The sequence below is a fragment of the Anas acuta genome, chromosome 5 (genome assembly GCF_963932015.1).
Source record: "Anas acuta chromosome 5, bAnaAcu1.1, whole genome shotgun sequence".
NCBI lineage: Eukaryota > Metazoa > Chordata > Aves > Anseriformes > Anatidae > Anas > Anas acuta.
In genome coordinates, this window is record NC_088983.1 from 6330326 (window position 1) to 6356030 (window position 25705).

At 43.1% G+C, this 25705-nt stretch overlaps 1 protein-coding gene across 3 annotated transcripts in view; it reads left to right on the forward strand.

Moving 5' to 3' along the window:
- MNAT1 (MNAT1 component of CDK activating kinase) overlaps positions 1-25705 on the forward strand; it is a 120434-nt gene that overhangs the window by 19818 nt on the left and 74911 nt on the right. For all 3 annotated transcript variants that reach the window (XM_068682476.1, XM_068682475.1, XM_068682477.1), the window contains exons 2-4: positions 14378-14530; positions 16205-16278; positions 25307-25410. In XM_068682476.1, the coding sequence (XP_068538577.1) occupies positions 14378-14530; positions 16205-16278; positions 25307-25410 (331 nt within the window). The remainder of the gene's footprint in view (positions 1-14377; positions 14531-16204; positions 16279-25306; positions 25411-25705) is intronic.

Genomic DNA, 25705 nt, shown 5'->3' on the forward strand with positions numbered 1-25705 from the left:
ATTCCCTCCCTGCCCCATATTTTAAGAAGAACTACAGAAAATGAGCATTAAAGAAAACATCATATTTCGCAGGTGCCTCAGTTCCATCGTTTGAAAGTTTTGCAGCCAACTGCTTGGCAGTTCTGCAGAACTGTCACACAAATTGCTACCAGGTGATATTTTTGGGAGGGAGTATTTTTTTTTATGAGTAAGCATATAGCTCCTTAAACCACCTGAGTCATGCGTTTTATTTTTAATACAACACCGTTCCGAAGACTCAGCATGTCAGGATGGCGGTGATAGGGCAGGAAGCATAAGGTGACACATTAAGGCCTCCTAAAAGGGGGAGAAAGAGGGGAGAACCTTGTGTACACTGTAGGATCACTGAATTCACTTACACATGTATTTTTTCCTAATGACCACATCAATCCCTGATGGCAGGGTTGCAGTTTTGGGGCACCCTCCTCCAGCCTCCCAGGTGGGTAGATGACAAAGGGAAGGTGGTAGCGGAGGACAGAGGGCAATGGTTATGCTTCTCCAGTACGAGCAGAGGTGTGTTGCTTCCCATATCGAGGTCAGTCTCTCTGGCAACGTGGCCTGCTCTCTGAATTTCCACGACCAACCGTAGCGTGTTTTTCACCGGGGAATTTTGCTCAACTGGTTAATCCGTACATTCGGATTCAGGGCACGCTGCAGTGGGTGTCACCGGACTTGTTTTACAGGGTTTTCCAACAAAAACATCCAGGGTGGTGTTTCCTGCCCTCCATAGGGAGGCAGGAGGCTGCTGGCGGTTGCTTTTCCAATCCTGCCCTTGAGCAATGGCACCGGCAGTCACCAGCTGCAGCCCCAGGCTCTTGGCTGCTGGCTGCACCGTGGCTCGTAGCCCACGTGTCACCTTCGGTGTCCACAACCTCCAGCTTTCTCACATTTGGATCCCTTTGTCTTACGTCCTTTGGAAGTAGGTAAGGTGATCGCTCTGCGGGGAGCGTCAAAGTGTTTCTTGGGGGAAATGCTGGTGAAGGGTAGAAGGCCCTATAGCTCTACCCACAGTGGTGCCTGGGTTTCTGAGGGGTGGAAGCAGCTTGGGTGGGCATTTAGATGAATGTTGTGATGTTAAGGACATGGCTAAGTTTCAAGAGGATCATTTCAGGGGCAGGAATATGATGCAGAGGGACAACCTCACCCAGCTGCTCTGAAAACCAGTCCCAAAGTCCTTGCGGAAGGAGCTTTGTTTGCCCAGCTCGTCCCTGTGGGACATCAATGGCTGTTGGTGCGTAAAGCTGGCAGGATCGAGCCCAATAACTCGTAGTAATATCTAATTCCCTGAAATGATGATAGCAAATAATTCACTGCCTGGGATCTCCTTAGAGATTTAATAGTCAAGAAAACTTTGTTTTGTGTGTACGAAGTCTGCTTTGGCCAAGAAGGGTAAAGGCGGTCGGTGTTAAAGTGGGCACCTCCACAGCATTAGAAGCTGGAGGGGTCCCTGTTTTCTGAACAGTTTATCCCATGGGTTTTGGGGTTTCTGTACAGGGTCGCCCAGGCTGATAGTCACCCTGGAATTTAAGGTGGCTGTTGCTTTCTTGGAGGATCTGCAGGATCAAAAATTCCCTGGTGAAGTAGTTACTTTGATTTGGGGATGGGGAAGTAGAAGAAATAAACTTAACAACTTCTAAGGTAAGATTATTATTTAAATGCATCCGGTAGCTTACAAAACAAAACAAACAAACAAAAAAAACAAACATAAATTTCTGAGTTCAGAGGCTTTCAGTCTTTTTAGGGGTGCATGCACAAGGGTATACTCCCCTGATTTGCTTTCAATTTGCTTTTAGTAGTGCTAGGTAATACCAGGCTATTATTGTGTGTTTTATATGGGCAAGGAAATTCTGTCCCTGCTTGTCAGACCAGGAACAATGTTTTTAACACAGCTGTGGTGACCCTAACACAACAGCACTTTTGAGTAGGTTCACAGGTCCCGTGTCATTACAGAGCAGCGTGGTGTTTATGAGAGAACCGGCAGCATTGTCGAGTGCTTCTCAGCTGCTGTTTGGGTAAAACAGGTAGGCTCAAATGTTGTCCAGAACTGATCAGCTGTACCTTGGGAGTTTTGTTTCCTTGTTTGCGGCTGTGGCCTGGGATAACAGTGGGTTGGGGTTGGCCGTGTGTTTCAGCTGCCTTAGAAAATGGTGCCATGTGAGGTGTGAATGGAAACTTTGAGACCTTTTTTTTTTCAGTTGATGTTACACAGATTGGAACGCACAAAAATATTGTGCAAAATGAGGATTTTTGCAAAATGGGCCAGCTCTACAGAGGGTGGCAGGTGGGGTTGATGCTAAAACAGACGCCTAAAAATATTTCTTCCAAGCTATTTCTGTGCATCCTAATAAGAGCCACACACAAGTGCCCAGTGGATCAATGCTCTGAGCTTGGTGCCTGTGTGTGGCAGGAGCTCTGTGTAATGAAGAATAGATTTGTGGATATTTATCTTACTTCAAATTGTTAATGGTAATTCAAACACGACCAGTTTACGAATGTGGGGATGATTCAGCTGTGTCTTACTCCCTGTACCCTGCGTCTCTTGTCCAAGTGCCTGCATCCACTGCTGAATAACACCAAGCTGTTCTGATCTGTGTGGCTCATGGCATAACGGGTGCAGATATAAATACAAACAAGAATATAATATATCTTGATAAAATAGATTATTATTATTATTATTTTTTGCTTTTGCCTCTTTGATCATCCATATGTTGTCTTGCTTCTCGTTCCCATATTGTGCAACCAACTCTCCTCATCTCTGCCCCTCCAGGAAGGGGAGAGATGCATGGCACAACTTTTAACCATGAGTAAATAGTCTGAAACGTGCTGCCACTTCGGAAGAACAGTTTGTGTTACCTCTTTGGCAAGCAACGTATTTGCTTACTTGGAGTCCTGTTCGATAACCTTTGAAATTACCTCCAGCTTCACTGGAATAGGGCTGGGTTTTTATTCCCTACGATCTGTAGGAAATGGTTGAGATGCCAGCGTAGCTAACAAAGCTCTGACACGTCCTCCTTATTTTTGTTCAATACCTTCCTCTAGAAGTAGTTGCGCTGAGTGTGACCGTAAAACTTAATTTCAGAAAGTTTGAGTAATGGTCACCAACTTATATTGAAATAGCAATATGCGATATGTTTTAAAATAGCAGTTGCTGTTTATTTTTAAGCTCAAGGAAAAAAAGGGCTTTTTTGAGTGATTAAATTTACAATGCAAAAAAATGCTTCCTCCCAGGCTTTAAGTAGGTCAGGATCAATTGCAGCCTGACCTGCTCAATGGCCAGCGTGGGATGTGGGGGAGGAGGTTTTGGTGGGCTTTCCTTTCTCCTTTTTCTTTAATAAGTCAAAATATATTTGGTTTTGAGACTTGTTCCACTGGCCACATATTGTATTTTGTAGGGTATTTCAAGACATCCCTGAAATATTTATCGTGCTGCGTCCCACTAAGAATGTAATCTTAAGGTCTCCACTGTTTATGAAGCACAGTCTATATTTTATCTCATGCTGAGTCGAGATGTGATAATGGTTGTTTAGGGATTATGTGAAAATGGAGTGAGGAATGACCCTTAAAAATCGGTAGGAAGTAGGAGATTCCCAGATGAGACTGGGGAGGGGGGGAGCTGTTGGAATTGCTACTGCGGGGATTTTCTCAAGAGTATTTCCTTTGCAGGTATACTGAGGGAAATGAAGATCGCTGAGATAAAGAAGCTTTGTGAAAAAACACAGTAAGATCTGTTTGGTTACAGAAAGTAAAAGCAAACCTGTAACTAGTAACTTCGTAGGGCCTTTGGATGCTAACACCAGGAGCTCCGGCAGTGCCACCTCTCCTAAATCAGTCACCTGTTGTGACAGGAGATGCCTGCCTTGGTTTGAGGTTCATACTTTACATCTCCTTCAACTATTTTAGATTTAAAAAAAAAAAAAAAAAAAAAGATTTGCCAAAAGCCTGGTGCTGGGTTGCAGAGCTCTCTGTGTGGCCTGTGGCCCTTTCAAGGCAGACATTCTGCAGGTTTCTCTGGACAGTCAAGTGCCTGGCTGCGTGGAAGTGCAGGCAGTGACCCCAGCGGTCCCTTTCAGCCCTGTTTGTCTGTGTGGTTATTTTGAAGTGAATTTGTTCAGCAAGCCGTGAATTGTTAGATTTATTTATTTATTTATTTATTTTTGATACGAATCTGGCATGTCAAAGATTACCTCTTACACTGTGTCTACATTTTAAAAAATGGAAATAAACTTTTCACTGTTTGCAACTGATTTTTTTTTTTTAATGCTTGTCTTTTATTTTAAAAGACACTTGCCCAGGCTTCTGTCTTCAAGGATTAAATCTGAATGTGGGTGCAAGATAGCAACAAAAATGTTCTTGAGTCTTTCTTTTGATGAGTTTTTCTACAGCTTAATATTAACAATAATTTAGAGTCAGCTCTGTAAGGTATTTAAGGACTGTGCAGAGATCATTCTTCCTTCTCTGACGTTCAGCTGTTCACACTGTTTTAGTAAAGGCAACTGAGACTTAGCAAGCTGTTCTGTGCAGTGCTTTAGGTCAGGAAATTAAGAATGGCTGAATCAATTGTAATTCCAGTAGGGAATTGGGACATGATGTAAAGCTACCTACACCTGTCAGGGAAACCTGAGTGCTGTCTACAACAAAAATACTACTGAGTCCTTGCTATTCAAAGGCTGCTAGGGCCTTCGGGCTGCCTCACTGCCAGCAGTATGGGAAGCAGTTTGCTCACTAAGGCCGTGTTGGACTGATGGTAAGGAGGGAATGACAACTTGTTGAGTCACGACAACCATGTTTTGCTGCAGAGAAGTCATCCCTCTAAACTTGTTTTACTTGTGAGCTAAGCCAGGTCATAGCACAAGGTGTACAGAAATGTGCATCAGCTCATACGTACTTTCTACCAGATTCTTTATAACATGCTAGTAGAGTTGATATCTGTATTATGTACATATTAAATTGCACGTGCTATCTGAAATAAGACAAACAGGGAAGGTTTATTCTCTCTTTTCCTTCTGTGCTATTGTATCAGCTGTTAAGGTCAGACAAACAGAATGGTATGACGAAAAGATGAAAAAGTTGACCCAAGTGAGTTGAATTTGGATCTCTGAGACACACGTATCGTGTTTTATGCCAGATAAGATAAATTAACTGGTTTTCAGTAGAAAAATATGAATGTGTAATTTAAGAAAGAGCGCTTTAAGATTGAGGGTTAGGAGTTATTTCTGTTATGAGCAGAAGGAGCAGATGCTAAAACATCTGTGCCATGCACGTCGTTGTTTTGGAGGAGAAATAAATTCAATATGCAAAGATGCATGTAGTATATCTATCTTCACCAAAATTAGCTTTTTATTTTTATTTTTTTGATTTTTCTTCAGTTATTGTTCTCTCTGGCTTTCAGAATTCAGAACAAGCTGCTAGGAAGATAGATAGGAGTGGAAGACCCCTTCTTGGCTATCTAATTACCTTTTGAAGACATCCAGATCATAAAATTTTCCTCATGAGCTTACTAAACTTTATTTTGAAACTGATTTTTGCCCTGCTGCTCCTATTGGAAGTGGTTCCACACTTACTATAGTGGCTAGTTAAATCTACAATTTCCAGTATGAATTTTTATGCTACTGGTTAGACTTGTTAGTTTTAGTTTAAGTACCTTTTTTGCGCTTTCTGCTTTGATAAGCCTATCTTCCCGATGTTGTGACCATCCTGGTTGCTCTTTTCTGCATTTCTAGGCTGAGCTCATCTGTCTTGAGTGAGAGTGACCAGACCTGCAGATGCGATTTCAGCTGAAGTCTCATCAGATCCTGGTGGTCTGTCTGACAGCAGCAGTTGTTCTGATGCATCCCTGGGTTGCACGTGCCTTTTCCTGGCTGCTTTGCATTGCAGAGGGACCATGAGTTAATTTTTATTAATTATTGTACTGGGGTGTCTTGCCTGTTCCTTGGTACTTTTAAATGATGAGCTCCCAGTAGCTTTGTGACTTTTTTCACATGCGTGAATTTTTTGTTTGGTTGCGTTGCCTTCCGTTTCTGCTGTGGCAGTGCTTTCCTGTAAAGTGATCTCGTAGCCATTGTTTAAAAGGTTCTGAAATAATTACATGCTTTTTGGCTCTTTTATTTTTAGCGATTCTGAAGAATGGTTCTAATCCTTTGTCTGCTACTGCACCTGTTCTTCTTGTATTGCTTGGCGTAACCGTGCTTTGGAGGTGGGGTGATCAGGTGGCTTAGGGTACCCTGAAATCATGAAGGACACTTCTGGGTCATATTCTTTCTCCTTACACTTTTGGATCGAGCTGAAATAATGTCATAAAAGCTCTGTAAGAATGAAGAGAAGGACAAAATTTAATAAACAGCATTGTTTGTTCTTGAGTTCAGAGCTTGGGAAGAGAGGACCAGCTCTTTGTGCTGTCCCACCCAGAGGCTCTCCCTGTAACTCAGTTCTGGGGTCTTGTTCAGCTTGAAAGGGCCTCCCTGGGACCCTGGCTTTGCTGGGCACCTCCACAAGTTTGATTTGCTGTGGTTACCTGTGAAGGAGCCTTCTTTCAGGGGAAGTAGTTCTCTAAGGGTTGAGTTGTCTTCCCTCAGGTGGTGTTCATGTTGCCCAGAAAGGTGGTGGGGTCTCCTTGGAGAGCTTCTGAAGCCATCTGGCTGTGGGCCTGTGCTCCCTGCTCTGGGTGGCCCTGCTGGAGCTGGGGTCAGACCAGGTGGACCCAGAGGTCCCTGTCAACCCCACGCAGCCCATGATCCTGTGCTGGATACTGGGGAGGGTCTTTTATTCCCAGAGGATGCGATCCCACGTCGGCCTACACCCCTGATGGCTGCCTGCTGTGGCGCTGCCCTCTCTCTGGAGCTGGAGCTTCTGTCACAGGCATGTCGGCAGTCAGGGGACCCGCTGTAGTCAAAACCACGTCAAAACCACCCCCGTGTCACTGCTGTGGCAGAAGCTGCCTGAATGGGAGCGTTGTTTGCGGGATGCCTTTGCTGAAGGCTGCAGGAAGTCTGGCTGCCAGGCTTGCTGAGGCCTGCAGTTCGCTCAAGGGCTCTCCTGGTTCTGCTTCCAGACGGGATCTGCAGAGCTGCTGAGGTCCATGGCACTGCTCACAGCACCTGCCCGTGCTGCTGGGCACCTCGCTGCGTTGCCTGGTGCCGCACACAGCCCCTCTTCAAGCTTCAGCTTCCAGCATGAGCGATCCTTAAACGTGTCTGGCTCTCAGGGCTCGGTGGCAGCAGCGTGATGTGCTCCCTGCCCTGACTGGGGTTTTATATTTGGCAACACGCTGCTCAAGCGTTCTCACCCTCGTCGCTCGTTCCTACGTTCACTTTGCCCTTTGCTGTGTGCTGGTGTAAGCATTTGCGAACTATGTGGTGAACCAAATGGGAGAGTTCATCTGGCAGGAAAAGAACCCAGCGACTAACCATGTGGCTGCACAAATGTTTGTTTCTGCCCCGCAGGAGACGACAGCAGGGGAAGGAGGTTGTACAACGGCGTGAAGGGAGATGAGAGCAGCAGTTTTGGCACTGGTGCTGACTTTAACCTGTATAAATACAATTTTGGTTTTCCTAGGCTGAATACACAAGCCCGAGGTCTCTAAGACTTTTGCTCCTTGCGAGAATGGGAGCTGGTGTCTGACCTCTTGTTTGGTCACTCATTTCTAAGAGAAACGATGCTGTTTACCTAAAATTATTTACCTGCAAGGAAATGGTTGACTTCCTTGTATGATAAAACACGATGTGTGCTGGAGCCAGCATGCAGCACTTTTCAGGGCAGGTTGTGCTTTCACAGTCTTTTCAAACCAAGCAAACTTCATGGTTCTTCCTTACATACAGCCTTTTGTGCACTGGAACATGGACGCTGTAGCTATTGTTCCATTAGACTGCTCTTTTTAACTTTTTAAGTGTGTGTACATGCCCCCACAGTGTCTCTCTGTGCTTGAATGGATTAAGGAAACTGGACTGTGTAGTTTTATGCTTAGGGTGAAATAGAAGGCAGTGCTCTTGGCAGAAATTTGGCTTGATTCCTCCTGAAGGCTGAGAGAGATGAGCCAACGTACACAGATCATTCAACAGGTATGTCTACAAGAGATTGGTAAAGGTTTTGATTTTGAGAGGTCGTCTTGATTTTGAGCTTTAAAAAAGCTTACGTGCTTCCCACTGAGACCCCAAACCACCGCTGTCTTTATCGAAAACTGTGGTCATGTGCCTGGTTCTTTTCCAGATGTGTGTTTTATCAACTTTATCGTCTTATTTCTGAGATTAGATGTGAAATGTGGGGAGTGTCTTGTGACAAGCCCTCAGTAGTGTGGTCAGGGTATCCCGTCGTGCCATAAATACCATTTAATTTTTTTCCCCTTTTACCATACAGCCTTATTTCCTTGTCTTGATTCCACATGCTGTTGCTGCATTGCAAAATGCATTGAAGGGACAGAACAGAAGGTAGAAGCCTCAAGTGAAAGATTTGTCTTGACTATTTTGGGTCCCTAAAGCGTTTATTTTTCTGTTATCTGTGTTTTATTTTCTTTTCATGTGTGATTTCTCGTATTTGCAGGTGTTTCATAAAACCGAGCAAGCGAATGCTCAAAATACTTGAGTTGACAAGGTCTGCAGGCTCTGGGGGCAGGTCAACCCACACAGTGGTGCACACATTGCAAGGTCACAAATGGATATGGGACTAGAATGGAGCAACGTGTCCTATATGGAGTTTGGTGTGAGATCTTAAACTTGTTAAGGAAAAGTATGTTTGTCCTGGGTGTTGGGAGCTGATGACCAGCACTGAGCTGGACCACATCTGAAAAATGTGCAGTTCCTTGATTTAAGGCAGACGTGGAGAATTTTGTAATTGCCTCCTAGGTTCAGGTGTGCTGTAGGCAGGTACAAATCCTGGAAGCTACCAAGCTTGATGGTCGTTGAGAACCTGAAAAACTTGCAAATGTTCTTACTGAAAGAGAATAAAACAGAATAAAAGGGTTATTGACATAGCTGGATTATTATTTTAGCGCATGTGTTTGCCCAGTAGACTGTAATGGACTTGAAGTAGTTATTCTGGTACATTGGGTAAATTCTCTATCGATTTTGGTATGCCTAGTCATTGTGAAAACTGATTTCTCAATTCCACACAGCTGCTCTTGAGTCGTCAAGAATTGGCCTGTCAAGCATTGGCCTGTCACTTCGACTCAATTGAGATAAATGTGCCACAAGATATGTTTTTATTATTGTGTGCTTAATTGAGTATGCATTAGTACCTCGTGAAGAACCACTTTAATTAAATATCTCTAAAATATTTTCTATACACTATCCTGAGTTAATATCGTAAAAGGTTTTTCTCTAATTTTTTTGAAGGGGCATTGTGGATAATGAAAAGGCTCGTGTACGGAGTGAGTTAAGTTTCAGCTTGCTGCAAAATCCTCTTGTCAGGTCCAAGACACTTGAAATGGTTTTGTAATGGAGATGTTGAAACACAATGGGTGGTGGGAATGTTTCTGTTTATTATTAATTCACTCAGTATGTCTTTTTTTGCTTTAAATGCCAGTCATTCAAGACTGTAGTTCAACCACTACCTGGTCTGCTTTCTTTCTGGTAAGTGCGGTTGAGATGTACTGGTCTGTAGCGTTTGCAGGATGGTCAGGGCATGTATATGGGTGTTTGGAAACCAGGGTTAACTGTGGCTGAGTGTCTTCTGAATTTTGGGGATGTCTGGGTTCATTTAACCTCCTCCTTTCTGCAATATGGAGCAGGACTCGTCTGACAGAACAGAAATGAAACAAAAGTGTGCGCGTGCATCCTTTTCCCAAAAGATATAAATAGTCTAAAGGAAAGATTGTATGCTTAGCAGCTTGGCAGATGATGCTGAGAACTGACATAATACAGATATAGACAGAGTACCGGAGCCTTTTTTTGGTTATGCTTTATTGTTTAAAGGAGAAGCTAAGATCAGCTCTCTGGAGTCTCAGTATTTCTGAAAAAAAGAATGTAAATGTTAGCAAAGTGATCTCTGAGGTTTTGTCTTGCAGTGCATGTTACTGTGGGCTGAGCAGAGGGGAGCTGCAGACTGAAGATAGCTTATAAGCAGTGTTGTGAAAAAGCTCATTTGTTGGTGGCTAGAATTGTGATTTCTGCCTGAAACCTGAAATGCCTCGCTGCTGTAACGAGCTGTAATCTCTAGATGGCACGTAAACTGCTTGCGAGAGCTGCTCGTGTGCTGGTTGAGGACAGAGCCATCATGGATTTTTCGGCCAAATAAGGTTTTGAGAGCATTTGGAAGTTGTCTCCTTACAAGGTGAGAACAGCAAAATCCTCATTCTTAAGACTGCACAGAATCTGAACAGCAGAGGAAGGAAGGAGCAATGAGCATCTTTTCCAGCCACCCTCTTGAGTTTTGCAGGTGGGGAAGGGCAGAGATGACCCAAAAGACTGGGCAGCTTCTTCAGCAAGTACTTAAATGAGGATTTCTAAATTCCTGACGTTGAGCTGTGAAAAGAGACAGCTCCCTCCTCATCTGAGAGCTACTGGTCTCATAATGTCCTTTGTTCTGAGACTCTCAGAAGTGTTTGGCATCATTGCAGTCACTCTTCTTTTTCCCCTGTTTGTGCTCCCTGTCCTGTAATGTGGAACAAAACAATTGCTTTCACTCAGATCCCATAGCTTCTTGGATCAGGGAGAGTTCATCACTGCTGCATGCTCGAGGAAGAACCTGCCTTCTAGGATGTACCAGTTAATCCCTCAGCCTGGTTTTGGAAAATAAACCAGTGATGGCCAATTGCAAATAGCAGATGAACTCTTGGCTGTGCAGCAGAAACCACCGTGGGTTCTGAGTACTTGCTAAATGTACTGAGGGTTGTGAAATAAACAGGTCTGACAGCTGCTTGCTCCACGTTGGGCCATTCATATCCCAGCTGAAGAATCTTTGTGCAAGAGCAGTTGTCTAGCCCAAGCTAAGCAAAAAGCCTGCAAAAGTTCTTAGAAGCATCTCTGATTTAAAAACCAAGTTGTCTTTCTACAGTAGACTTTCTTGTGTGCGTTTTTTCTGTTTGTTTTTCACGTTCCCTATCTATAAATCAAGGATTGTTCCGATTCTGTAAGTAAATTTCCCTCTGACATCAGAACTGAGGAACAAGTGCAAACAGATCTCTCTTGCTGGTTCCTTCCCTTGCTTTTGTTTGTAGTTCGAGTCTCGGCTATATGTTGAAAGTCTGTATTATGTTTTTAATCTAAACTTTTCCACAGTGGAGAGTATCATTTATTTTGCCTGTTACTTTAAGTAACAGAAACATCTTGGTTATAAAATCTGGAAAAGAGGGTCTTAGGGATTCTAAATGCTTGACTCTGTTTAATAATTGTATCTACTAAAAATAACCTTTGTAAAGAAGGGTAGTAACTCATTCTGTAATAATCCTAGTCAACGGCAGAAGCCATAAAGATTTTTTTCTGGAATGATGAATGGCTGCATATCTAAGTCCTGCAATTTTGTGCTATGCTCAGCAGAATCTAAAATTTAAGAAAAAAGGTTATCTGGTGCTCCTGCCTGTGAAAACCTTCCTTTGTTTTGTTTGCTCTGTTGCCAGCCAAGCTAGAAAAGTGAGTGGGGCCATCAGGCTACGCTAATGTTGTGTGATGTTTTCATCCGTTCAGATGTCCAAGAGGCTTCCTCTTCCTCCGAGAGCATTCCTTGTCTCCCGTCCTTCCTACGTGAAGTCTGCGTGTTTGGGGGGTGAGGGAATGCAAATTTGGGCACAAATCTTTTACCCTTTGGAAGCACTTTGTCCAAAACACACATGTGGTTCCTGTAAGTGTAATTTAGTTGTTAAATATCTTATTTTTTTAATGAACTTTAGAACTTCTGCTTCTCTTCTGTAACGCATCAGAAGCATTTTTAGTAGGATCCTGAAGTCCTTGACCATTGAAGTGCATATATAGCCTGTAGGGCTATTTGAGCGTTGGTGTTGCTGACCATCTAGAGGCTTTATTACTTGTTTTCCTCAAAAATGTGGCGTCGTTGTAGACCGCTTAGGCAGAGCCATTCATTAAATATTTCATGTGGGTGAAAAAGAAGAAAAAGACAGATCAAGCCAACGTCCACGGAAATGGAAGTGAGTGTACTGCTGTTTATCGTCCTGCTGTGGAAGACCAGGAGACTTTATTCCTGGAGATGATGCGAGTGCTGTTGTTGGTGACATTGCTAATAGGCTTCTTCTGCTGTCTGCGTGTGAGTAACTCCTGGGGAATTTTTTTGTTATCTTCACCCAGGTTACCTATTACCAGAATAAAAAGCTAAACCTAAAAGGTAATGAGATATTTTAGTGATATTTAGAGATACTTTAGTTTTATATTCTGTGCATGGCAGGCTATTCTCTAGCCTTAAAAACACCAGGCCCTGTCTGGGAAGGCACCGCAGCACTGCAGTGCTTTTGGGAGTGCTTTTGCAAGGAGGGGTGTTGTCTTTAGTCAAGTCCTGTGTAAACTTGAAATGTCTTTGATTGAGGGAAAAGGGAGAAAAAAACGAAGCAGTTTCAGGTGCTTCTGTCTGCGCTGGTGTCTCGCACACGGAGCCCCGGCTCTGTGGCTCCTGAGGCAACACCACGCTAAAAAACAATACAAACACCTGCGCTTGGATCCACCTGCCAAGTTCTGGAGCCTTGCACTCCCTTCTCTATAACTTAAAAATAGGAAGGAGGAGATGAGCATTTTTTTTCCCCCCTAGTACTTCGGTTGCTGTGTTGAGAGAGGTACAAACAGCGCTGGCTGCCAAAACGAAGGAGACGGCAAAACTGTCCTTAGGTACAGGGCTGCTGCGTGCACAGACTGGTTGGGGGAAGCAGATGAGAGCCTTTCCCTTCCTTTCCCTTCCTTTCTCTTCTTTTCCCTTCCTTTCCCTTCTTTTCTCCCTCTCACGAGGTTTTTGCTTCCGCCACAATAGCGAATTGAAAAGTTTTCCTAGAGAAGGGCAGCTCCCAGGTTGATGTCCCAACGTCTTCTGGCTTTCAGATGTAGCGTGCCAAAAGGTTTGATCTCTCCCTTCGCAGATAAATCGTATTTCAATGTGTTTGTTCCTCTCACTGGAGGAATTCTGGGGCTGGAAAATGTCTAAGTAAATCCCAGGTTCGCTCTTCGGTCAGCTGCGAGATGCATTACGAAACTGCAGTTCTGCTTCTGTTGACAAAAAAAAAAAAAAAAGCACTTTTTTCTTTTTTTTTTTTTTTTTCTAATTGTAAGATACAATTGAATTTGCCTTGCGCTTTCTAATCTTGAAAACAGAAGCTGGGCAGAACTCGCTGGCTCCGGCCAGCTCTGCTCTGCGCCCACTGGAACCAGTGGAGTTGGGAGGAGGTTGGCGGGGCGAGGGTTTTGTTTGAGATCCCTTGCAGCCCTGTCAGTATTGTTTCTCTTAACTTGTTTAGTTTTGTGCTGAGTTTGTGAAGGTGCAATGCAGCCTAGCCCTTAATGTAGGGCTGACTTGGCTTGGATGTACCAAAGTTATAAATAGACCCCCTCTTGCCCCCGTAGCAGCAGGAAATGACTGCAGCAGGTGTTGTCCTCTGCTGGAAATTTGTGCTTATTAGTACCCAAATGCTCTCTTTTTATTTAAAATAACTAGCTTTCTTGTGCGTTCTCCCTTTATTTAACGCCAGCTGACTTGTTACGAGCGTTGTCTTAAAGTCTGCAATCTTTATTAAGACAGAAGAAATAAAGCCAGAAGGCGGTATTGCCTTATTTCTGTGCAGAATGGGTAAGAAGTACATTTATGTGCCATTTTAAAAGTCTTCACAGAAGGTGTAGGAGAGCTGGGCATGGGTAAAAATAGTATTGAGATTACTTTTTAAAATTCTCTTATTTGTGTTGAGCTAGAATTTAGCTCAGGTTTGCTGTAAGTTGTAACGTGGTGGTAGCAGTGGGTGCTTGGAAGATCTGAAGATCTTGAGAAGCAAGAGCTGGTACCCCTGCTTGCACTGAGGATGGCACTGAGAACATCACTGGGGCTTTCTGTGCAGCCAGGTGGTGCAAATAAGGATATCGCCGTCTGGTCCGTGTGCGATGAATTTGGCGGTGTCCGTGAACAAACTTCCCCCTGACGCAAAGAACGTCATTGTCCATGGCTTAACTTTCAGCCTGAGCAAAGAGGCCAGCTGTTTGGGCAGGGTGAATAAAGCTGTGGTGCTGCTCAGGTTGGTTGTTTCCTTCCTGCCCCGTGGGAGAGCCCCTGCTGTTGCAGTTGTTGGGTGCCTGCGGGAAGGGCTGCAGAGCCCGGTGTTACCGGGGGTAAAAAGGGAAAGAAAAGGGCGATGCGATGCGTTTGGAAGCAACAAAAAAGGGGGGACAATCCTCTGTGTCAGCTCCTGTTTAACACGTGTCTGCCTTCTTACTCTTCCTTTCTCCCTCAGATGCGAGAGCTGCGTGGAGCTGCTGTTTGTCAGAGGGGCTGGGAACTGCCACGAGTGCGACACCCCCCTGCGGAAAAGCAACTTCAGGGTACAGCTCTTTGAGGATCCGGCTGTTGACAAGGAGGTGGAAATCCGGAAGAAGGTGCTGAAAATGTGAGTGTCGCCAGTTCAAAGAATGGAACATTGATATTTCAGGGATCATCGTTTCCAAGAATTGACTTATTCCTCCAGTAGTTATTTAAAAAACTCCCCACTTCTCCCCCAAAAAAACCACCACCACCACATAGCTTGACTCCATTTAGTATGGAGGGATTTCAGAGTCTCTGACTATGCAACAACTGAGGAATGAAATCTCAGCTTAGCCTAGAGGAGTTCCTGCTTTGGAGTAGAAAACGTTGAGTGTTTCTGTGTGGTGTACTTTTCACAAAGACCTGCCTCCAAAGTGGAGATGGTTACGTGTGGAGGGCTACAGCTGCTTTCCCTTGGAGGGGGTGAACGTGGGAGTAGGGCGAGAAGCAGGACCGTGATTGTTTTCTTGCCTGGGGACCGGTTCTGAGAATTGAAGGCTAGCGCCCTTCCGACTGAAAATGGACAAAAGAGAAGCCATGTTCACATTGTTTCCTACTTCACACAGCAATTGTTAGTGGAAATGCTTGCTTACAAGCCTTGTGTCAGGCAGATTTAAGAGCTCTCACAATTGAGATAAATTACATCTAAAATTACATCTTGCTCCTTGTGGCCATGAAACAACGTTTTATGAGGAAACTAAGCAGGCCAGTTGGTGCATTGTTAAAAGAAAACCTAATGGAATGTAGCAAACTTGGAGAGTTGATTGTACAAAACTAAACTTACAGGTAAACTGTAACCTTGGGAGCCTTTGTCTGAGATTTAGCATGATGCTAAATGAATCTTATGATATTGCTGAGGTGCAGGGAAATTGCTTGGATACCAAGAAGCTGATGCAGAAAGTAATAATTTTCAGGTTTGATTATAAGGTCTACTGAAGTTAACAAAAGTCAAGCTGGAATGAAGTCAACTCAATTGACTAAACAGGAAGTATATTTAAAACAGAAAATGTAAAATATTTGACCCATTTGGATTTCCAGATTAATTTTTAGTAGGCAAAAAAATCCTCCAAATTGGAACTTTGTTTGACTTCTCAGAATTGGATTTTTATACTCCTGGGTGTCATGTATCTTGGTTTGCAGAGCAGGCAGAATCTCAGCTTTATGTTTTCTTGGGAAGAAAACTTGTGTGTCTTGACTTTCAGAGCCTGTCCATGTTCTCGCCAGACTTGTTGTCCCTTCATTTCTTTACTTCTTCCAGCTATCAGGAGCTGGATAAATGAGTTCTGGAATGATCTATTGATAGGGAGTAAGATAATCACGTAGCATTTCAGTTTGCTGCTGACATAAGCTTTCTGTGGTTGGCAAGGAGCCAAACTCCCTTTTCTGATACTTGCAGAAAAAGCTTTTCTCGTGGGCGTTACTGTTGTCTCTGCCTTTAACAGGTTTTTCCGTGATGAAGGGCTGGCTGGGAATTACCACGTCCTGATAGTCTCAGTTCTCCTGTTTACCTGCAACACCAGAAAAAGGATCTGCAAACAGCAGGCACAGATAGCACTGATTTATACCCGACCAGCTCCTTTCCTTTATAACAAGCACTTCTGCCTGCTGTTAAAGACCGTGCGCTGGTCAGCTGTGGGAGTCACAAAGCACATTGTTGATAAAACTAGGTCAATACTTAATATGCTTGCAGCAAGAGCCTTGTTGAATTGAAATTTCATCTGTGTGTGTTATATAAATGCTTGTTTCTCTTTTCTCAAAGATACAATAAAAGAGAGGATGACTTTCCCAGTCTAAGTGAATATAATGATTTCCTGGAAGAAATAGAAGAAATTGGTAAGTATTTATGCTTGCATTTTTTGAAGTGCTGTGCTCATGAGAGGCTTTTATCTTCTGACTCGACTGCCTATGAGCATGTCTAAGTTGAGTTTCCGTAAAAGGATTTATCATACTGTCAGATGTTTATCTAATTATTTTTTTTTTCTGTACGTTTCAATCCTATTTGCTGAACTGTAGGACATCGTTAAGTAAAACGTTTTATCTGCCAGAGGACGAACATGATTCAGAGAGGAAGTAGTGCTTTATAGCTGGAAAAGAAAGGCTTGCAGGCCATTGTCAGTGCTACACTGTGAAAGATTAAACAGAAGAGAAATTCAAATTTTCATTATATGCTTCCATTAGCTTTATCTACCATGACAGAAGCCATATGGTGTCTTTTGTCATTTTTGCTTCTGCATGTTACAGTAGTTGGAGCTGCTTTGAAGCTGATGACCTTACATACCAGTCTGGTAGCATTTTCTGTTGCTGTGTAGAAGAAGGAGGTTTAGGAAGAGACATTGATTTCTTTCTCTTCGGATTAGTTGAGGTAGAACTTTGCCCTTTGGAAAGGGACTATGTTGTCAACAGAGTTTACTTTCTTCTTCTTCGTTAGGGTGACTTGTGATTTATCGTGGAGTGATGGATCTTGCTTAGGAAAACATGGATGTGTTCAAGTGGGTGACTCCTAAAGCTTTTTTTTTTCTTGATTTATATAAGCTTCTGAGGCTTTTCTTTTTTTTTAGTCCTGGAGGAAGAAGGGGTGGCTCAGAAAGTGCAAAAGAGGCAGTGAATGCGATTTGAAGGAAAACATGGAGATGCCACTCCCTTTCAGCTTCTCAAAGAAGCCCTTGCTCATTTTTGCTCTGTGCTATTTTGTAGCAGTGTATCCAGTACGTTTACTGCTGTGAGTAATGTGTCATGTTTTTGTTGGCATCGGAAGGTTGAGGCTGGAGAGCTAAATCGTGTGGCTGGGAAACACCAGGCACACTCATACGGGTCCAAATATCTGGAGGAGAGTGGGTGTAGTTCTGTTTGTATACTTTTTTGGATGGTGTAAGGGAAGGAGGGAGGGAGCAGAAAGAATGGTTGCAGCTTAGCCAGACGATCCTGGAAGGGGCTGTGTGCTCATGGAAAGGAAAACTGCTTTTTATTTATGTAGCATTAAATACAGGTTTCCCACTTACTGCTCTTACATGGGCTTTTGGTATCTGCAACGAGGGAGTTGAAGTTTTGCCTGAAATTGCCTGAACCTCATCAGTTCGTGCAGAATGTTACGATTCTCCTGCTCTTGGGATTAGGCTGTTAAATTTCAAATGGTTCCAGAGCCTCTGATGGCAACTTGGTTTCGAAGCAGCAGAGCTCACAGCTGGTCTTCATAACCTTGTGAAGAAGAGTGAATTTATCTGTCATTGTGCTGGTCCTGCAAATGTAGAACATAGAAGCTCAATAAATGGAGTCATCAGGAATTGAAATTAGTTGCTGGAAAGTGACATCTAAAATACTAAAAGGACTAGGAAGGCCAAGTACCTCCTCATTTCTTCATGCATCGGCCAGGGTGATGAAAGGAAGGAAGAGGTGCAGTCAGAAGGCTTTAAATTTTCACAGTCTAAGGAGTTATTTATGATCTCCTAACTTTATGATCTACTGCTTAGGTAGATCCAGGAACCGGAGGGCTGGCTAAATTCAAGAACAACACCTCTGATAAGAATTTAAGCCCTGTTCTCCTTTCTCTGGTGATAAAGGTCCTTGCATGTGTTTTCCTTTCAACCTTTGGTGATTGTTCCTGTTTCCCTGAACTCTTCTCCACCTGACAGTTGTCACACTACTGCTACGTACCAGACTTCTTCCAGCATCTTTGCTGTGCGTGGTGCGTGCGGCACAGCTGACCAACGCGTTGGAGGCATCTTCCACTCTGTGGGTATTTCAGATTTTGCTAGTAAGGCTAGTAATTTCCTTTTCTTTGTGTGTGTGAATTCCCTGCTCGTTTGCGCACATGGGAAACTGGGCTGTGAGAAGGGAAAGAAAGAGGGTAGTCATGCGGAGCAAAGCTTCGCCTCGTGGGGCCAACGTGCAGCAGGTTGGCAGTGGCTGGTGGTGGCTGGTGGAGCTGCCAGCTCAGGAAGCCGGGCAGCGGAGAACCAGATTTCCCCTTCCTTCCCCCTGCTGCAAATTTCCAGTTTTCCTTTGAGAAGGTCGAAGTGATAAAAACAAAAAAAAAAAAAAAGTGCAGCGTTACCCCGTTTTCTCCTGGCTTGTAAGTTTTCTTATCTCGTTGTTGGGGTGTGGGGGCGGAGGGGGATCAGAATCAAGTGATTGCTTGGCAGAGACAAAATGTAAACATCCTGTATTCGTATACTGCACGTGACCCTGGCACCGTTCTCATAGTTTTTCCAAATGTTTCAGGTAGATCAGCTCCAATGTTTGCAGCGACTGCAGCGTCTCGTTTGATTATGTATGGGCTCGCTTGAAACACGCTTTCCCCCCTTCAAATCAGGTGTATTACATCTACAGACTTTTCTGTTTAAAGGAAAGTGTTGGGTGGTACAGCAAAAGAGGTAGGGGGAAAAGGTCAAACATTAGGGTAGTCACCTCTTAAGATTTCTATTATAAAGAACACATTTTTAAGTGGTTTAGAATGTAGCCACTAAATAATGCTTTGGGCAAAAATGTGTTATACAAGGCTTTAAATAGAAACCACATTTTAAAGCAGGCTTTCCCCAGAAGAAAAATCGGTTGGACAATTTGAGAACATTGTAAACAGTTTGTTGTCATTAACACTAGGAAGAAAAATAAAGTGAAAAGGTTAAAACCTGTTTTTTGGGAAAGGTACGTGCAACATCTACTGGAGTAAGGCAGGTCTGTGTCCCTGAGAGGGATGAGGTTAAACCTTCAGGTGGTACTACAGGTTGCAGTCTCTGGACATCATGCAAACTTTGCTTGTGTTTTCCACGAGGTGTTCTTCTTCCCCAGGGTATCTCCTCAGCCAGTTGTTCAAAACCTGGTGTGAAAGCTTTCCAGAGCGGGGCCCGCCTCCTCGCCTGTGTACACACACTGCTTGGCACCGTTCTCCTGATACCTGAGTGAGGCCTCTAGGCATTACCGCAACACGATTCCTAATAGTAATTATTGCTTTTTAAAACATTCAGTACATTCAGCTTGGAAGGAGGCTACCGTGTTTGTGCCCTTTGGATTCCCGTATCTCCTTGCTTCTCTGAGCCTGTGCAATCCCAGCTGCTTGGTGGCTCGTCTTGCTCAGACCATTTGTCTTACAAGCGATCCTCGGATAGGCAGGATTTTATTATCTGCGATCGCTTGTGGGTTATGTTGTTTATTCTTTGTGGTCTTTTTCCTCCGTGTGTGTGCACAAGGATGGTATTGCTGCTGCTAACAATGGGAGTAACTCAGTAGGAAAAAGGGCAGCTTTATCAAAGGTCTGTTTCAGCCCTCTCATCTGAACAACGATTTCAGTGCTGCGCTGTTCCAGCCAAAATGATTTGTCTTTGACCTGGTGGGGATGAGGGATTTGAATCAGTCAGTAGCATGCCAGGGTGTTTTTCTGGAAAATTGTCGCAATAAAAGACAACTGAGGATAAACAGAAATAACTAATAATGCCTAATGAGATTTTTCCTGGCTTAGTTTTGGGTTTTATTTTTTCCTGACAATTACTTTTGTAGTAATCCCAGAAATGTTGGTTGGAAGGGACCTCTAAAGATCTAGTCCATCTCCTCTCCCTCCAGACTTCTCCTCTTAAAAGTATGGGGACACAGGTAGGGCCAGACATGGAGAGCACCAACCGAAGGTGCTGCAGTAGCGTTGGACTCCCTGTATGGACTGGGGATGTGGTTGTCTCCTTTCATAGTGCTCTGCCCAAAGCAGTCGCTCTTCTGCCAGTCCCAGTCTCCAGCTGGCTATTTATGAAGGTGGTAATGGCTGGGTTGTTTGTGGTAGGGTGGGAGGAATGCTGTTGATAAAAAATACTGAGTATCTGTTAAATTCAGGGCTGATTCATACCAACAATGTGGATCAAACACTGTGTTTTGCAAGGTAATCACAGGCAATTTTGTTCTTTTTTTTTCAGTTAGGTGCTCTGTGGACAAGGCGAGGGGGAGGAGGTTAGAGAAGTGTTAGTGGTTGGAAGAGAGCTGATTAACTTACTGTGGTTATTGCTTAAGTAGCACGCATTCATTTTTTTCTCCTGAAGAAATAAAAAATGATCTTGACTCCATCCCAGCTAAATAACAGATTTCATAAAGCTTACAGTAATTTGACTGTCACAGTAGTGTCATCCATACACTGGCACATACATTATGATTTACTGTTCTTTTTGTTCCTCTGTTTGCAATTGTAGGCATCCATAATTCATTAATTTCCCTTATAGGAGTGTTTGATGCGTGGAGTGGCCGTTCCTCATGCCCGGTCTGTGTCTCCCACCAGCTGGATTCAGCCAGAAGTAGACAAAGTGAAAGGTGGAGGCTTTAAGTGGATTGTGCCTGAGAGGAGAAAGGATCAACATAGGAGCGGGCTTTCGAGGTCACTGGATTAATCATCTATCTTGGCAGAGAGGCAGTGTGCCTAATATTTGAAGAGGAAATATTTTAACACAGTAACATCGCTGTCTCTTAAGGAGCTAGGAGGAGAAATCTCAGAAAACTTGAAGTATCTCAGAGGAGATTTGGGTGGGTTTAATTTGCAGTTGTGCAGCAGAGTGACGTGCACTCATACTGCTGCCTCTCTGCACAACTTATTATCCCACGTTATCCAAACTTTTGCCTCAAATGTGCTTGTTTCCTTTATAATAATTAGGAAAATGCTTTTCCGTTTATAATGGGAGCGCACAATAAAAGTTTATTTTTTTAAAGCAGCAAAAAGACTCCCTGTAAAGGCTGAATTTCAGCAGTAGGGAGTTTTACCTAAACAGAATGAAATGTTTCAGGAAAACACAATAGTCTTCCTGTTGTACTTCAACAGATGTCTCAAGGCAAGTCAATTTATAAACCAACCAGTGTGAGATGGATAAGTAGATAAATAATTGTTGCATACAAAACAGCTTCTGTTTCTTTTCCCTGAAGGGTTTCAGGCCTCTTATATCAGCTTATGCTATATTTCAACATGGACAAAAATAAGTCTGTCTTCTCTTTGAAACCTTTTCAAACTAGCCATCTGCTTTGCCAGTCATATTCAGACCTATACCAATGTTTTTTCAGGATAGGTAGAGCATGTGAGTTTTCTTTTTCTTTCGTTTTTTTTTTTTTTAACTCTTTCTGGTTCTGCTAGTTTATGTTCCCTTTTTTAAATATGTATATCTCTAAGAATGATATTAAAAATAAATTTCTAGCAAAACCCAGATGAAACCAAATCAAATGCCAGGTAAATTGTGGAGGGGACACAAGAGAAGAGAAAATAATTTTTTGGTTATCTTTTATGGCTTCTCCCCCTTACAAAATGGACTTGACAATTGTAATTGTGAGAATAGAATGGCAAGAATCTGTATTCGCTAAATATTGATGGAGAGACGTTTGAAACTCATGAAAAATAAATTAGAAAACACGTTGGCAGGTATTTTGGCTGGGTGGGTGGCCACTGATAACTGGTGCAGCGTCAAAGAACAGGGTTCGTTTTGCTGCTGGGATGGTTATTGTAGGAGGGAAGATATTCTCTGTGTTTATTCAGGGACAGCTGCTGACACTGATCTTGGGATAGAGACATCCAGGTCCTAACACTGTTGCCACAAAACATACATGTAGTTTTTTGGTATGTAAACTCTTGAAACGTGAACCACTTAATGTTTGTTGAAGAACAACAGCTAAGGATGTTTAGGACCGAGATGATGTTCCTCCTCTTCCATGGCTGCAGGTCAACGTTCAATGGGAGAAATCTGCTCTGGGCTTCGAGGGTGTAGGAAACTTGAATCTTTCTGCCTGCTGCTGTCCTGCCATCTCCTCAAGTGACAGGGCAGGACCAGCATGGTGCAAGGAGATCCAGTTGCTGGGAGGATTTTATCCGGGGTTTCCAGCCACAGCAGGGGAACAGAAGGAGAAAGGAACCTTTCACCTTGCCGCGAGCAGAGCATTTAAGCACTGCCTACGCGGGTGGATGTTGGAAGATTTCTTAAACACTGTTTAAGAAATAAACACTTGCTATATCAAGTAGCGAGATATACTCACTTTTGTAAGTAGTTCTAAATAAAGGCAGGCATCTGCCCATGTCTAAAACTTGCCTGCTTTCCCTAGTGTGAGTTTTAAGGCTTATGCTTGATGTTTTACAAATCTAGGTTGTGTCTTGTTGAGTAATTAATGATAACTGAGAAAGGAACAAACAAAAAACCACGACTGTTTCAAGCAGCAGTAGTTGCAAAAACTTAGATCATCAGCTTATTTTTTAATGCTGGATTATTTTTAGAGAAATACCCATGATATTCAGCAGCCCAAAGGCATTTGGCATCTCATCTTGTTCCTCCTCTTGCACCTGAAGGTGGCATCTGGACATCCTGCTTAGCACAGCATGTCTCATATGCTATTTCTTTCTTGTGTCGTCATTGAAGAGTTTAGGGAGCTGGTGTGTGGATTTAAGTTGTAGGAAGTGCTGACATTCCCATGCAGCTGCTGTCATTGCAGAGCCCTGGTTGTGTGCCAGCATTTTCACATGACAATTCCTCTCTGCCATCATACTCAAATATGAAGCTGATTGTCAGCTGGAGACCGTAGGCTGGAAAGTTGGAGGTCAAATCTCTGCTAAAATACAACAGATTTAGGCTGAAATAATGTGTTTTATTAAGGGAATTCTGCCATATCCAGAAAGTGTATGTGTGTTGCAATATTAAATTGGAAAATATTTGTATGCCTTCTGGAGAGGGACAAAAAAAATAATTGAAATGGGTAACTTGCTTCCAAAAACCAAGGAGCTCAACTCTGAAAGTCACAGGGCTCTCAGCATGATGTCTTGGGGTTATAGTGGTGCCTAGGGGCTCCACCTGAGATCAAGACACTGAGATAGGCACTGCAGGTTTTGATTTCCAGTCAAATGCTTACAGCACAAAACCAACCTGCTTCTCGGCTCCCTTCTGAAGTCAGGGCAGTGGGGTAGGGGTTGGAGGAGTTGAGCTGTTTTGCCAGGCTGAATTAAAACGTCAGTCCTTTCGATATTGCTCATTATTTGGAAAAGAGGAAAAATAATAAATACAGCCTTTTGTTTGTTTGTTTTAAGGTTAGGAATTTCTCAGCTATATCCCGCCTAACCATTTTGCTGGGGTTCAGGGAAGGGCTGAATGCTTTTTGATAGAAATAAGATAACACTGCATCTGTACTCCTGGAAAGAGAGCGTTCCTATTTCCCATCTGTACGCTTCTATTACTTCCCTTGCACCATCTCTGGCACTCGTCCATCCCCTCTGCTGAGCCAGTTCAGGTTACTGAGAGGTTTCTGTTGACACCGCAGAGCACCCAGAGTCCTGCAGTGGGAGCAGAGGCGAGACCCGTGCCTGGGATGGACGTGGGAGCAGGACCACCACTGCTGGGCAGTACTGAGGTGCTGTGTGGCTGCGTTGCTCTGAGCTGTACCTCACGGCTCTTGCATTTTCAGCCTTCCCTTTTCATCCTCAGTAATTGATCTCTGCTTTGATTTCTTGCTCTTTGTTTAGTTCCTCTCAGCTGCTTTGTCCAGGCTCTTTGAGGTTTCTTGCTTAGAACCCTCCTGAAAGTTAATTTCTGCCGTGTTACCTGTGGAGAGGAGAAAAGAATAAGGGATGTCAATCTTTACCAAACTGGGATGTGGGCTGTTCTCATGGGTAATGACACAGACTTCATGGATATTCCTTCTATTTCTCTCTATTGGTCTTGTAGTGCTGCAAAGTTACTCCTGTATCTAAGGTTCATTTGGCCCTAGTCACTTGAGAAACCAGAAATAGAGAACTGAATAAAAGTCTTCCAGGCCCTGTGCTGATGTTTTCACTAGAACCCCTTTCTATTGAGAACCCCTTTCTGTTGCTGAGGGTTTGGCTTCTCTCAATCCCTGTGCGATCGTTCTCTTGCAAGGGATTTATCAACGGCACTGCAAATTTCTCTGCTGCTCCTGTAACCTTACTGTAGGCACGTAACCAAAGCTCATTGAGGTTTTGGGGGAGAATGCTGTATGTTCGTGGTCTGCAGTAGCTTTAGGGATGTGGGTGTGAGCCCGGCATCCTCTCTGGATGGCAAACACCAAGCGCCCTCGCAGTGATAATGGCTTTCAGTTGGAATTCACTTGACCCACAATTGAACCAGTGACCGGGAGGTGAAAGGCTCAGGCACTGTATCGAATTACGAGTCATCCAAACCTTCTACATCTTTCAAGCTGTTGGTTATAGAAACTGTTCCATTTCTTGAGGTATATGCCATGCCATATGTAGATAATTGGGAATGTTCTGCTAAACTGTGGAGCCTGCTGGCTGACCCTGCTGGCTCGTAATCATGTGAGATACAGTCTGTCACTACCAAGAGGTATCAAAGGAATGCCATTTAACCTATTAATCTGGATGCATTTACAGATTCTTCATAATAAAGGTAATTGTACGTTGGTGCCTTTTAAGTCATCAAATTACAGGAATTTTTTGTACACCTGAAAATTCAGTCTCTGTGTTCTTTGTGCACTAGATAATCTTATGAAGTAGAATGGCTTAATTTCTAACCTTGTTTTACAATGTATGGCTTTTAATCTAACTTCATTTTACAGGAATAACTGTGTTCTTAGGTCTCAAAAAGGTCAGTGTTTTACTGAGAATATCATGATCATTCATGTATATCCTTACCAGTTTCACAAAATAGGATGCAAAGCTTAATTTTTCATCTGCTAGAGTTGTATAAATCTAAAGGAACGTCACTGGCTTCTGTTGAAGTTTGCAGGGATTTAGCAGATTGTATCTTTCTTTACAAGGCATATTTAAGTAAATTCTAATATTGTGATGTTCATGTCTGTTTCTGGAAGTGATAGAGAACATGAATTGTGTTTCTTTGTTGTAGTAGTGCATGCCGACCTAATACTGTTGTTTTCTGTCTTTCTAATATTTATGCAGTATTTAACTTGACTAACAATGTGGATTTGGAGAACACCAAAAAGAAAATGGAGCTGTACCAAAAGGATAACAAAGAAGTCATTCAGAAAAACAAGATAAAACTGGTTAGTTTAACTTCTCTCCCTTACAATTTTTGTTCATTAGCTAAAGAATTAAAGGATGTTCAATGTGGAGCACTTCTGAAGTATCTTAAAAGCAAGTCAAAGCTGAAGGCACTATGCATGCTTCATTTTGTGTTCAAAAATATATATAATATGCTAATATTCTGTGATACTGATACTTAGTGCTGCTTAAAGAGATGAAATTGATAGTTGAAATGCAATTATCCTTTGTTTTGGAAAGGGCTTAGAAAGAGGGCTGGGCAGTAAAGTCTGCATGTAATACATTGCTACTGCACTC